Below are 14,774 nucleotides of genomic sequence, written 5' to 3' on the forward strand. Positions count from 1 at the left end.
GTTGAACCCTGCCTCACTGTTCCCAAGTTTATTGCCTGCCCCTGGCCCAGCACTGATACACATCACAGGGGAGCGGCCCTGCTGTGCTGACGCGCTTGTATGATAATAATAGTACGGTCCTGTAGCCACTCACAGCTGCCCCCACCGGGCAGCCTATATTAAAGTTTACTGACCCCAAGAGAAGCTCCTCTCTGCAGTGTGATAGTCTGTGTGAGGAGGGGCGGGGACTCATTCCAGACCTTCTGAGCCTTCACCTCTAGTGCCTCATGTGTGGTCCTGGAAGTATGAAGTCCCCTCATTGGTCCCTGTATCCCTCCTACACACAGCAGCATGGGGGTAAGTTACTGTAGGGGGCAAGTTAAGTCAGTCCTGAAGGTGCTGCCTATCACCTGTGTGATATTGCCTATCAAGTGTAATTCTGTGCACCTTGACCTCACAGAGCCACTGCAACTCTAGTGTCCCCCTGTTCCCCTGCCTTATCACAGATCCCTGCCCAAAAACCATCTCATCTTCTGACATTTCACTCCGCTGGAGCGTTATAAGAGGAGCAGCTGATATCAGTCATATAGTATGTAATGTCTCTGGAGGTTATATCAGTGCTGGAGCGTTATAAGAGGAGCAGCTGATATCAGTCACATATGATGTCATATCTCTGGAGGTTATATCAGTGCTGGAGCATTATAAGCGGTACGGCTGATATCAGTCACATATGATGTAATGTCTCTGGAGGTTATATCAGTGCTGGAACATTAGCATTATAAGAGGAGCAGCTGATATCAGTCTCATATGATGTAATGTCTCTGGAGATTATATCAAAGCTGGAGCGTTATAAGATGAGCGGCTGATATCAGTCACATATGATATAATGTCTCTGGAGGTTATATCAGTACTGGAGCATTATAAGTTAAGCGGCTGATATCAGTCACACATGATATAATGTCTCTGGAGGTTATATAAGTACTGGAGCATTATAAGTTGAGCGGCTGATATCAGTCACATATGATATAATGTCTCTGGAGGTTATATAAGTACTGGAGCATTATAAGTTAAGCGGCTGATATCAGTCACACATGATATAATGTCTCTGGAGGTTATATCAGTACTGGAGCATTATAAGTTAAGCGGCTGATATCAGTCACACATGATATAATGTCTCTGGAGGTTATATAAGTACTGGAGCATTATAAGTTGAGCGGCTGATATCAGTCACATATGATGTAATGTCTCTGGAGGTTATATCAGCGCTGGAGTGTTAAAAGATGAGCGGCTGATATCAGTCACACATGATGGCCCCAATACGCTATGGGTCACGTCCCTCACTTCACACATTGTGGCATAATAATGACATTGCAGGAGAGTCATCGGCGGCTGCCATATGTATTGATGTGAGTGCGCCAGGTCAAAGGCAGCCTTGCTGCAATCTCATTATCATGCTGCCATCCCTCCTCTTAAGGGTCCATTCACACGTCCGTAAGTGTTTTGCGGATCCACAGATGCGGATCACACATCGCCGGCACTATAATAGAAAATACCTAATCTTGTCCGCAATTGCGGGTCCACAATTCCGGACCCGGGCAGCATATAGTGCGACCCCATAGAAATGAATGGGTCTGCAATTCCGTTCCGCAAAGTGCAGAACAGAATTGCGGACGTGTGAATGGATGCAACTGCCAATGCCACCTGCCGTAAGATCCTTTGGCACCCAGTGGCTGGAGAGAAGTCACAACAGAATGAATAACTAGTATTACTATTGTGTGGGGGCTCAAGGGGGCCTAACTAATGGGGTACAAAATGGGGCATACATTTGTTATGGCACGCTAAGTACACCTGTTATTATCCCTCCTTGGGTTTTTTAAAAGTCGAATGTGCCGTGTGAACCATCCTAATTGTTTGTTGACCCCGCCCACTTGGTTTGGCTCCATTCTCTACCGATTTTGCCCTGCCTATAACATGAGGTCACTTTTACGCTTTTTTACAGAGCCACTTTGAGTTCCCAAACCGCCCCTGCCCATCTGTGGAAAGAAGAGACAAGAAGCAGTGACTGGAGACCTCCTTCTTTCCTCTTCAACAAAAGTGTAACAGTGAGGCCATTTTCCGGCTACGTAAGACCTAAACCTTGCGTGGGCCTAACATTATATGAAGGTGGAAGCTCGATAGTTGAGGCAGATGCCCTCAGTTGGAGACAAGGAATGTAGGCACAGGCGGTGTTCACCAGATTTGGAAGAGATGATGAAAGGAGATGGTGGGTAGGGTTATGGTGTGATTGAGACTGAGTGGCGGGGTGGGTGGACACGGTCATATCTGAGTGAGGAGGAGGCCTGTTTGGGCTGTGCATTAGGGCGGGCTTGGGCACTAGATGGAGGCTTTCAAGAGAAAATAACGCCCCTCTGGGACCTTACTGGCTGATTTGCTCACCGAACAAAGTGGATTTTCTGCAGATAGAAAACAAGAATCGCAGAAAGAAAGGTAATCTGGAAATGAGGTGTGCATTTTTACATGAATCGGATATTGATGACCTATGCTATGGATAATCCTGGAAAACCTTTTAAAGATGTTTTCCAAGATTTTTGTATTGACGACCTATCCTTTGGATAGGACATCAGTATCTGATTGGTCGGGGCCCCAATTTCCAGGATCCCTGACGACCAGCAGTTTGAGAAGACACTGAAGCTTGCAGTAGCCGTGTGGCCTTCTCCCAGCTCGTACATTGTACAGCGGATGTGCTTGGTATCACAGATTAGCCCCATTTATGTCAATGGAGCAGAGCTGCACCTAGGCGTCCATGGACTGGCTAAGCTGCGAGAAAGCAGCGGTGCTAATGTGAGTGCCTGTGCCTTCTCAAACAGCTGACTGGCGGGAGTCCTGGGTGTCAGAGCCCCCAACGATCAGAGAACCCCTTTAATTCTCACTCATTAAACAACATGCAACAATATATTTCCAGACGCCCTTCTCCTTTAACATATGTTTTGACACATACAGTACATACATTGCGTGTGATACCTCCATCCTTCTTCTTTCCCTACTACACCTGCAGCATAGTGTCCGAGGAAGGTCTACGAGCCGAAACGCAACATGATTTATGCCGCATGGTGAATAAAAACCTCTACGATCGAAAAGAAAAAACCTGTATGCTGTAGTTTATATCTACTAATCCATGACAGTACAGTCAGTAGATATTCCCATCCTTTTGCCAAATAGACACTTCTATCCTACTGGGCCACCCATGTTGGGTAAATTAGATACAGATCCTGCTGCACTGAGCCCAGGATAAACGGATCTGCCTGCATGAGGAGAGTCTAACCTCTGCCATTATAGGCGAGATATAAAGCATGCTAATAATTTCGGTTGTCAATTTGAGCATTGTTTAGAAGTATCATTTAGTGTCAGTGATTTAAATGTATTCCCGAGTGCACTTTTAAAAAAAGAGATTTGGCTGCAGTGCGAGAACTAAGCACGCATACCAGCTGTGCCTGACAAAATGTAGGTCATCCGCAGTTAAACATTTGGGGGACCTGGCACCGGAACAAAACTGCAAACACAATTTATTCAGTAAACAATCTGTGATTAATTTTCATTGACAAGATGGGCTGATGAATTTGCACTTGGAATAAATGTGGATTATCTGGTTTGGTATTTAATCCTGCCACTTTCACTCAGAGCTTTCCCGCTAATTAAAAGGAAGTGGCAGTCTGTGCTCCCTATACATTGTTGTAGCCCAGCATTCTGTATCTAAGCTCATGTTTCATGGTTTTGTTAAAGTCGTCAATTAGTACAAAGTATATCATGTTTCACTTTAAAGAGTACATCAGAGGCTTAGAAGATGTTCTGAACCACACACGGTACTATATAAAATGTCTGCTATGTTTCTCATGAACTTTCCATTGGATGGATGTTCTAAATTATTGCAAAAATGTGGCAAATATTATAGACCTCAGTGACGGGATTGTTGCATTATACTAAAAGGAAAATGTCATCTATGAAGAGTTCCTTTTAAATACAAGCAGGGGTGTAGCTATAGGGGTGCAGAGGTAGCAGTCGCTACCGGGCCCAGGAACCTGAGGGGCCCAAAGACCCTTGTGGTGCATAGGAAGACACCGGTATTATAGAAAGTGCATGCTGGTCCAGTTACACCTCTGGCTGGAGGGAAGGGGTTAGGTCAAGAATTTGGCATGGGGCGGGGGGGCCATTTCAATTTTTGCCTCAAGCAAGCACAAGGGCTATGTGCTTCCTGCCATTGGCCACACAGCCCTGAGGGACTGGGGGCCCCAAGCTGAACTCCTGCACCAGGGTCCATGAGCCTTTAGCTACGGCCCTGAATACAAAGGAGTGGCTGTTGCCATTATGAGTAAAGGCCAGGTTCAAAATAGTCTCACACTACCTACACTATATACAAATGACCAACTCTTGCCAATATTCCAAGATAGCCTTTTGGCTGGCACCACATATGCATTTTTGTGGTGTTTTTTTATGTTGTTTTGTTTTGAGCCAAGGTCAGGAGATACAAAAAGAAGAAAAAGTATAAAGAAAAAAATCAAAGACTGATACTTCTCCACTCATGTGTTTGGCTCAAAACCTCCCTCAAAAACTGCCATGAAAACTGCATGTGGGCTTCTAGTCTTTACTAATGTATTGTGATTGTCCATATTGTCCCGTTTGCTGGCTGGATTCATTTTTCAATCACATTTTACGCTGCTCGTTTCCATGGTTACATGCAATCTAGCATCAGTGGCCATACTTGCACAGTATAGGAAAAGTGTGAGTTCCCACTGTCCTGGCCAACAGAAAGGCCAAAGCTTTTTCCTATAGTGCTCAGAGTATTTTCAGAGTATAGGTCATCATTAAAAAAAATTATCTGGGAAAACCCTTTTAAGTCTCCCTCACACAATCTGTAGTATTTTTGGTGAGTAAAAAAAAAACACCCAAAAATGCCATAAAAATAGCAAAGCACAGGTTACCCAAGCAGTTACATGAAAATATATATTGATGGGTAAAAAACGCTGAAAAACGAGGCCCAACTAAGAACTTGCTGCTTTTTAAAGAAATGTTGGTTAGTATTAGCAGTGCACTAGGCACTCCTCCAGTTGATGAATCTGCTGTAGTCCTAGTACAACGCCAGGTCAGACCTGGTAATGTTATACAACACTTGTCAAATCTTTGATGAGTTGTGTCTCTGAGGTTGCTCCCACTTTTCCCAACACATTTGTCTACTCCAAATACTATGAAAATATACAGATATTCTTCCCCATTGTCTGTAGAGAAGTTTGTCTTCTTACTGACTACTAGCAAACATCTAGAACATTCACAGACATCATTAAAGACCCCATGGAGGTTATCAATCACATGAAATATTTTCCTAGTGATAGCTACAGCGATATTAGCATAGGCTCAAACATCTAGCATTCTAGATTCTGTTGGAGGCAAACCCTGTGTGGCGGGGGGCGTAGCTAAGGGCTCATGGGTCCTGGTGCAAGAGTTCAGCTTGGGCCCCCCCATCCTGAGTGCTTTGTGGCCAGGGGCAGGGAAGCACAGAGCCTTCATGCTGCTTCAGGCAAAAATTGAAATGACATCCCCCATGCCAAATTCTTGACCTAACCCCTTCCTTCCACCCAGAGGTGTAACTTGACCAGCATGCACTTTCTATTATTCTGGTGTCTTCTTATGCTGAACAAGGGTCTTTGGGCCCCTCAGGCACCCCCTACACCCCCTATAGCTAAGCCCCTGCTGTGTAGGTTGCATTTGTAGCCATATTGGTTGTCACCTGACTCCCAAAAGCAGATATAGCGAAGATTTAAAAAAAATATATATAACAAGCACGTACTTTGGAGTCAAGAAGAGTACAGACTGTTGCAGTATTCTAAAATACCAGAACCCTGGTGAAGGTGAAGGTATAGATCTGTCATAGGTTGGGTCATCACAAAATCCTTGCTTCTGTTATAAATGAACATTTATTTACTATTTTTCATGGCTAAGAAAATTTTATTTTGCAGAGAAGTGATATTTGTATGTCTGATCTTATATTTTTCTGTCAGTTTAATTTTATCTGTCGTGCTTGGTATTGTGAGTGAAAATATTTCTGTTTGCCGTACCAGAGGACTAAAGGACTAATGTTTTTTTTTTTTTTTGCTTGTGGTAAAATGTAATTCCATTGCATTGCACAACAAAAGTTTCCTCATAGGAAAGTTTGATTCTTCATGGTAGAAGAGTTTTTCTTTTCCAAAGTAAGCTAAGTTTCCAGTTGGAGACAAATTCATCTTGTCAGGAATACTTTTTTTACTCATAATATAGATCACTTTTGTTATGTATGGATTAAATTGTATTTTGTAAGAAAATGAGGCCAATAGCTTTATAGCTTTATAACTTAAATTTGAACAGCAAATGCACAAAGTGTGCTTGTAATTGCGGGGAATCTGAATCATTAACACAATTCCTTAATGGGTTTGTATCATGACTATCACTTACCATTTAGAGAATAAAAGGGGTCATGTCCACCACTCCCCCATTGGGTCATGTAAGAGGATCCCCAATCTCGTGATTGGTGAGGGTCACAGCAGTTTAAAGCCCACAAGGTTAAATGTTAGGACAACTATTCTAAATGAAATTTAATAGACAGTAAAATAAACTACTTTTCTTTCCAAGTTGTCTGCTGACCCCTTTACCTACATGCCACAGTATGGCAGTATATCTGCCAGTGTGTAGCAGGCTATACTATCCTACATAAAAAAACTAATTTTGATTGTTGCCTGGCAAAACTATACCAAAGCACACTCTTAGGCCCCTTTCACACGGGCGAGTTTTCCGTGCGGGTGCGATGCGTGCGGTGAACGCACTGCACCCGCACTGAATCCTGACCCATTCATTTCTATGGGGCTGTGCACACGAGCGGTGATTTTCACGCATCACTTGTGCGTTGCGTGAAAATCGCAGCATGCTCCTCTTTGTGCGTTTTTCACGTAACGCAGGCCCTATAGAAATGAATGGGGTTGCGTGAAAATCGCATGCATCCGCAAGCAAGTGCGGATGCGGTGCGATTTTCATGCATGGGTTCTAGGTGACAGTCTATTCACTGTATTATTTTCCCTTATAACATGGTTATAAGGGAAAATAATAGCATTCTGAATACAGAATGCTTAGTATAATAGTGCTGGAAGGGTTAAAAATAATAAAAAAAGTTAACTCACCTTCTCCTCTTGTTCGCGTAGATGCCGATCTGTTCTTTAGCTGTGGCTGAAGGACCTTTGATGACGTCAGATCACATGCTCCATCACCATGGTGATGGACCATGTGATTGGAGCATGTGATCTGACATCACCTCAGGTCATTCAGTCCACAGCTACAGAACAGACCGGAATCTACGCGAACAAGAGGAGAAGGTGAGTTAACTTTTTTATTATTTTTAACCCTTCCAGCACTATTATACTAAGCATTCTGTATTCAGAATGCTATTATTTTCCCTTATAACCATGTTATAAGGGAAAATAATACAATCTTCAGAACATCAATCCCAAGCCCGAACTTCTGTGAAGAAGTTCGGGTTTGGGTACCAAACATGCGCGATTTTTCTCACGCGAGTGCAAAACGCATGACAATGTTTTGCACTCACGCGGAAAAATGGCGCATTTTCCCGCAACGCACCCGCCTCTTATCTGGGCAAAAAACATGACGCCCGTGTGAAAGAGGCCTTAAGCATTATTAGATAGTCTTATTACATAGTCAATAACTATGCTTGTTGAGATCCCAACCTTATTGTTGAAATCACCTTTGGGACTATGTCAACTATTTATATTATTAGGGCATTCTACAAGTCACCAACCAAATATTCAAGATTATTATTGGTATTGGCACTATGTTTTCATTTTGGTTTCAATCTCATCTCTGTGCTGATGACACCCAATTATATACCTCATTGTGTGACCTCACCGCTGTGACAGTGACTGACTGTCTATAACATCATGCATTTGTTTTGTCTCAAACTGAATCTTTGAAAAATGTAACTTCTTGTGTTTTCTCAATCAAACAACCTACCTAAACCTGACATTTCTACCTCAGGGTGTGGCACTACCATAACTCCTGGGCAGCATGCCCACTGTCTTCGTGTTATGTTTGACACTGATCTTTCCTTCGCCCCCTATATTCAATCACTTGGCGGTTTATGCCACCTGCTCCTCAAAAACATCTCTAAAATCTAACCCTTTCTTACTGTAGAAAGAACAAAAACTTTCATTGTTGCCACTGCTCTCAGACTAGTGTATTCAGTGCAGCCAGGAGGTGAACTACTTAGTTCGGAACGGTCTTCAGGAAGGAGGTAATAGACAACCAGATACCGGCTGCTGCGTGGGACTCCATACAGCAGCGGTACCATATGACATTTTCACCTAAGGTACAAAGGGTTAAGTATTATACCAACACAAGGCAATTTACTTAAGGGGACTGTGCTGCAACTGAACCTTAGTTTCCAGCCGCCAGGTTGAACCATCTGACCTGCAATCAGTCAAGGTGTACTCTATATATATATATATATATATATTTATATATTGTAAGGAGTATTGGCACAGAGCTGACTGCAAGTGTGTAATAGCACGGACATATTTAAACTACTCCACACCTATCCGGAAGATAGGTTGATATAAAGCAACCTTTTGCAAAGGGGAACCAACTGTGTGGATCTTTACCTTACGTACAGGAATATTCTTATGCCGACTGCATCGTTTTTGGCTTAAACATTAGAAACCAAGTCTATGATTCCACCTTATGTTGCAGGAACACTTTTACTATTTTACTCTGCAGGAACAATATAGGTGTACTGTATTTAGTCTATTCTCTAATCTATACGCATAAGTCAACATACATTGTTTTTATCCGATTTTGATACATTGTTTTTACTTCACGATTCCATTTGATTTCAATACATTCTTCTACCTAGTCTTAGGAGATCTTTTAGGCAATACCACTTAACAAATATATATTATTTATACATAACCTCTCGGTGTGGTTCCAGAAGTTGGGTGCCTGTCGCTCTTTATTCATTGTTCTGTACACTTGATTTTTGACTGGGTGTAACAAATCCGACAAGAGCACCTATCTCTACCTGCATGTGGGTGAGCCTCTATAATCATTTACCTAAATACACTACTGTTTGGGCATTGTGCCCAGTCCATAGAACTTCTAAAAACAGCACTAATTATAAGGTTGCAAAGGGGTTCTCTGGGAATAATTTAAAATGGCTGCCAGCAAGCTTTCCTAGAATATGAGCAGGGCTGGTCCATACACACTACTATAGACGGTAATGGTCTCATCTTGCCTATGATATACCATCATGGTTGAGCAGCCTGACAGGAGAACTCACCAATATGTAGTATGTGAGTATAGTGTAGTGAAATCTGTTCCCTCGCCCTCCTAGGCAGCTCTTCAACTGAAGGTAACCAGTCCTACTCACATTCTTAGACAGGTTGCTGGCAGCCATTTTAAATCATTCCCAGAGAACCCCTTTAAGAGGCAGACCGAAACACAGCAGTTGAAATTGTAGTTGCCGAACCTTTTCTGTCAGGCTAAGCACTTGACTGATAAACTGCTGTCACTTCTGGATATTTCCACTTCACAATGACAGTGATTACAGTTAACTGAGGTTGTTCTACAACTTTATTTAGTACATGGGTTGTCTTTCTAAATTGACAAACATATATATATATATATATATATATATATACACACACTCCATTTGTATGTGCTTTGATAACCAAGCATAACTACATAGTGAAGGGTGCTCGCCAGCTGCCAGCTTGCTCACTGCGCCTGCGCCAAATACTGAACGGCACGAGATTTACACTGCATACACGGCCGGAGGTAGGAGACCAACGATGCCCGATCCAGTCAATTTAGTGTAACAGGGCGGGGCCAGAGGTGGGAGAACGGAGCCTCTAGGAGCAGGGACAACACCCCCTCCTGAACCTAGAGGCTAATTAGCGTATTAACAGTTTGTTTTTGTTTTCAATAACGGCGGCAGGCCGTGAGATGGCACTAATCTAGTTATCTTAGACATGTCAGCCAGCTTAATACCCATTTATCCGGTGACAGAAACCCATTAAACTGCCATCTCTGAATGTGATAGTAAAATAAACAGCAGCAGAAGAGAAACTCATCCATTGTGTTTTTCCCCTTATTACCATAGCGGACAGTACTGATGCTGTTTTACCCCTTTATACTGTGGCAGCAGAGGTTACCTTTTTTTGTCTCTCATCACATAATACTTTTAGGATGTTGCAGACGTGTTTAGATCCAACAGTTACTTATATCTTGTAGAGCAGCACCAGGTGGATGAAGAATGAGGAGGGCATGAGTTTTCTCTAAGGTTTTTGTGGCAGCTTTTGATGTATTTTATTTTTTGCTAATGCCAAGCAGAAGGAAAAATGTCAAAGAGAGACTAATACCTCTCCTCTCTTTTGTATTCACTCCTGGCATCTAGAAATCCAATGAAAACCACCACAAAACTGCATCCTTATAACATTGTCTAAGGACTGCTTCCTAGTGGCTAGCTACCACGGGCCACTGACCAGACCAGTTCAGACCAGTGGATCATCATAAAGCACACAGATGAATGGTTACTTTCTGCTCTAGATAAGCCAAGATGTCCTCCTTCTCCTGTACAGTCCTCATAAGTCCTAATAAAGTAAAGGCTGTTCTTAAGAGCAAACAACACCTTTACCGGCCTCCCTTGTGCGCTGTTATATCTTAGTGAGTTTACCTTCTGTCCTTAAAGGGAATCTGTCGCCCAGAGAGTCAATACTAAACCCAAAGTATGTCCTTATAGTACTTCATACCTTCTTTCCATGTGCGTTTCTTTTTCTTTGGAGCTTGCATTATATCTTCATAAAATCCACTTTAATCCACATGCTAATGAGGCATTAAAGTTCTCAGAGGGACATTATTTTCATTGAAAGGTGCCCAGGAACGCCCCCATTGAGTGCCCAGGACCACCTCCCTACACAGCCCAAGCACGCCTCTCTCTCTGCTCATACACTACTCCCCCAGCAGCGCCGTTGCCGCCCCCTCCATCACTAGCAGCCAGTAAACATCCCCCCCCCACACACACACACTCTTTCCCTTGACTGGGCATGGGCTGAGCCCAGTGATGTTTTTGGCACATGCCAAGTGCAACAGTTGAAGTTGATGCCCTCAGTTGAACAGGAAGAGTGCAGGGGCAGGCAGTATTCGGCACTGCGTCTGTTGGCTATGCTAAAAGGAAAGGTTGGGGAGTAGTGTATGAGTGCAGAGAGCGGTGTGCTTGGGCTCTGTGGGGCGTTCCTGGGCACTCGATGGGGGCATTCCTGGTCACCTTTGAATGAAAGTAGCGTCCCTCTGGGCACCTAATGCCTCATTATCATATGGATTAAAGTGGATTTTATGAAGATATAATACAAGCTCATTGTAAAGAAGGAAAGATGGTATGAAGTACTATAAGGACATACTTTGGGTTTAATATCGATTCTCTAGGTGACAGATTCCCTTTAAACCACAGATATCAAATGCTGAACTTCCAGCTCATTACTAGTGCATCGTCACACTCATCACTGCTATATCTAGACACCCATGCATCTTAGTGCTAAAAATCAAGTCTTAGGGCTCATGCACACGACCGTTGTTGTTTCACGGACCGTTTTTCACGGATTTGTTGTTCCATATCTGAAGTATTATTTTTTTTCTCTGATTTAAGTCCTGTTCCGTTCCATTATTCCACAAAACATATCCGTATGGTTTCCGTATGTGATCTGTTTTTTGTGGCTCGGAAACGGAAACATTAACTTATTAAATCACCAAACACATGAGCAATATGGGCTGGGCATAGCATTTCTACAGTATGGATCCGCAAAATACGGATTTAATGCGGATGACATGCGGATGTGTTCCTTGTGCGGTCCGTATTTTTTGCGGACTCATTGACTTGAAGGGGGCCTCGGACCGTGATTTGCAGACAATAATAGGACATTCACTACTTTTTTGTGGAACAGAAATACGGAAATGGAATGCACACGGAGTACCTTCCGTTGTTTTTGCGGACCCATTGAAGTGAATGGTTCCGCATATGGTCCTAAAAATCAAAAACGGAATGGAAGCGGAAAGAAAATACGTTCGTGCACAGGAGCCCTTACTATGAGAAGTTGCTCTAGACTATTTTGGTGAACAGAGGCAGAAATTAATTCCCAATAAACCGATAATACATCTGAGAAAGAGGGGTGACAAGCGTCATTGAGTCTGTAGTGTCACTTCAAGTTAGTAACCAAAGATGGAAGAAAACGGTATGGGTATGAATTTCCGCCTTAGCTATAGTTTTTGGGGTTTGGAATTTGCCCACTAATTACAATGCATTCTTCTCCACCGACCAGGAATCATTGTGACGCCTGTCACATCTCAGATCCCACCATGTAAAACAAGGATCAGCAACCTCCACTTGTGGTGAAACTGTGACTCCCAGCATGCACACTTGCTTAGCTGTTCTATAGAAGCGAATGGAGATTGCTGGGAGTTGTAGTTTCACAACAGCTGGCGTGCCAGAGGTTGGTGATGTCTGATGTACAATATTCCGCTTCTTTTACAGCCCATTATTGTGAACTTCCATTTATTCCATAGGCACTACAAGTATAATATTGTAATATATTCCTATAGTATACCATGTAATACAGATGTAGCAGAGACGAGTATGTCATTTGGTACAACTCATCATGTCCCCTGTGGATTTATACCAGATAAACCTACTCAGAATTGTGATAATAAAACCATGCAGTCCCAAAATTAAATAACACACTTAGCTCTGCTACATACTGATTAACCCCACGTACAACCTGTGTACTTTCTAAATTATATGCATAAGTCCATGAATGAGAATTATATGTAGGGATGTAGCAGAGCTGAGTTTGTCAGATGTAGAAGGCTGTTCAGTCATTTGGAACAAATAAAAACCAGTTGAATGTGGTTTTATGTAGGACTGCTGAAGGATTTTACTTTTTTTTTTTTAAACTGAAAAACGTAATTTTTGTGACACAAAGAGTTAAATGAAGAATTCAGCTCTGCTAATCTGCAAGCAGCATGCAGTAAATTAATGAAATGACATACATGACCATCTTCTCCTCGCAGTATGGATGCCTTGGTTTGATTTCCAGTTTTTGCACATCAGAAAATCTTATTTTTGGACCCTTTCTGGAACACTTGCATTTTGATCCTGGAGGAAAAGAATTTGGACATGAATGCAGTTTCTGATGTTACCATACATTTTTCATGGCTCAACCAACTGCCCAAATACAGCATTTAATAGAATCCAGGGTCACAAATACAAGAAACTTGTAATAAAGAACATAAACTTTTCTCATGTTGTAATGTAATTAATGGCAATATCAGCCTTAGGGCTCATGCACACGGCCGTTGTTGTTTTGCGGTCCGTTTTTAACGGATCCATTGTTCCGTATTTGAGGTTTTTTTCTCTGATTTAAGTCCTCTTCCATTCCGTTATTCCACAAAACATATCCCTATGGTTTCCGTACACGATCCGTTTTTTGCGGATCGTAAACGGAAACAGTAACCTATTAATCACCAAACACATGAGCACATAGCATTTCTACAGTATGGATCCACAAAATACGGATGTGTTCCGTATTTTTGGCGGACCCATTGACTTGAATGACCGTGATTTGCGGACAATAATAGGACATGCACTACTATTTTGCAGAGCGGAAATATGGAAACGGAATGCACATGGAGTACCTTCCATTGTTTTTGGTTCCGCATACGGTCCACAAAAAACCCGGAACGGAAGCGGATAGAAAATACGTTTGTGTGCATGAGCCCTAAAGATGCACTTTACTGAAATACAAGTCCTCTCAGCCACAACATAATCCAGGTATAACTACAGGTGCCCAGTCCTGATCCTGAACATATTCCGCATATAATCAATTAAGGTAAAAAAAAATTGCTATTTTATTATGGGGATATAGGTAGAAATGAGTTTGCTGTCTGATATGTTAACTCAGAGAAAAATGAGCAGTTCGTTGGCAAACTCAGCTCTGCTATATCTGTAGATAAGATCTGTAAACAATCAGTAAGGATAATAAATCTCACCTTCCACATGTAATGTGCACACAGCTAGGAGAAGGAGAAGGAAAGCTGCCACAAAGGGTTTCATGTCCCCACTGCTCTTGTCTTATTGCTGAAGAGGTGGTCTGGTTCAGGGTGCCCTCCTGTATTCTCTGGTGGCTCGCTCAGTGCCTCTGTCCTGCCTTAACAGAATCCACCTCCGATGTGAGGCTCGCCTTCCTCGCCTGTCCTCTTTTAAAACAGATCCTACAGCCCAGGGTGCAAAGTCATTAACATGCATAGCAACCAAACTACTCACTGCAATTTCTTCACTGTTTGGAGGGTGGAGATTTGTTGCTTACTCTGCCCTGTTCTGTGGAAGGGGTGAAGTGAAGACTAGATGGAATCATTTTGTAACTAATCCATCATACATTTTTTTCTTTGTTCTTTCAGTGAAAAGATTTCTGTAGATTAGATGTTTCTCTGGATTCTCATGTCAGAAGTCAGAATAACATAATGTTATATAAAACATTGTGTAACTAATGTCAAAACACACTGTAAAATCAAATACAACTTTTACCGTAATTTTCAATTTTCCAAATCTCAAAAATATAAAAATTCCTGGGCTTTCCTGGTGAAAAATTCTTCTGAGTGGTTTATTAGTTATATTTGTTTCTAGGAAAGCCCGTTGTCATTATCTGTTTGCTGTATTCTTA

General features: G+C 42.3%; 1 protein-coding gene across 1 annotated transcript in view; it reads right to left on the minus strand.

Moving 5' to 3' along the window:
• CXCL14 (C-X-C motif chemokine ligand 14) overlaps window positions 1-14,341 on the minus strand; it is a 52,953-nt gene extending 38,612 nt beyond the window's left edge. The window contains exons 1-2 of the mRNA XM_044280954.1: window positions 14,104-14,341; window positions 13,105-13,210 (exon numbers count right to left, since the gene is read on the minus strand). Of these exons, the coding sequence (XP_044136889.1) occupies window positions 13,105-13,210; window positions 14,104-14,167 (170 nt within the window). The 5' untranslated portion in view covers window positions 14,168-14,341. The remainder of the gene's footprint in view (window positions 1-13,104; window positions 13,211-14,103) is intronic.
• Between the last annotated feature and the right edge of the window lie 433 nt (window positions 14,342-14,774).

The sequence above is a fragment of the Bufo gargarizans genome, chromosome 2, assembly GCF_014858855.1.
Source record: "Bufo gargarizans isolate SCDJY-AF-19 chromosome 2, ASM1485885v1, whole genome shotgun sequence".
Taxonomy (NCBI): Eukaryota; Metazoa; Chordata; class Amphibia; order Anura; family Bufonidae; genus Bufo; species Bufo gargarizans.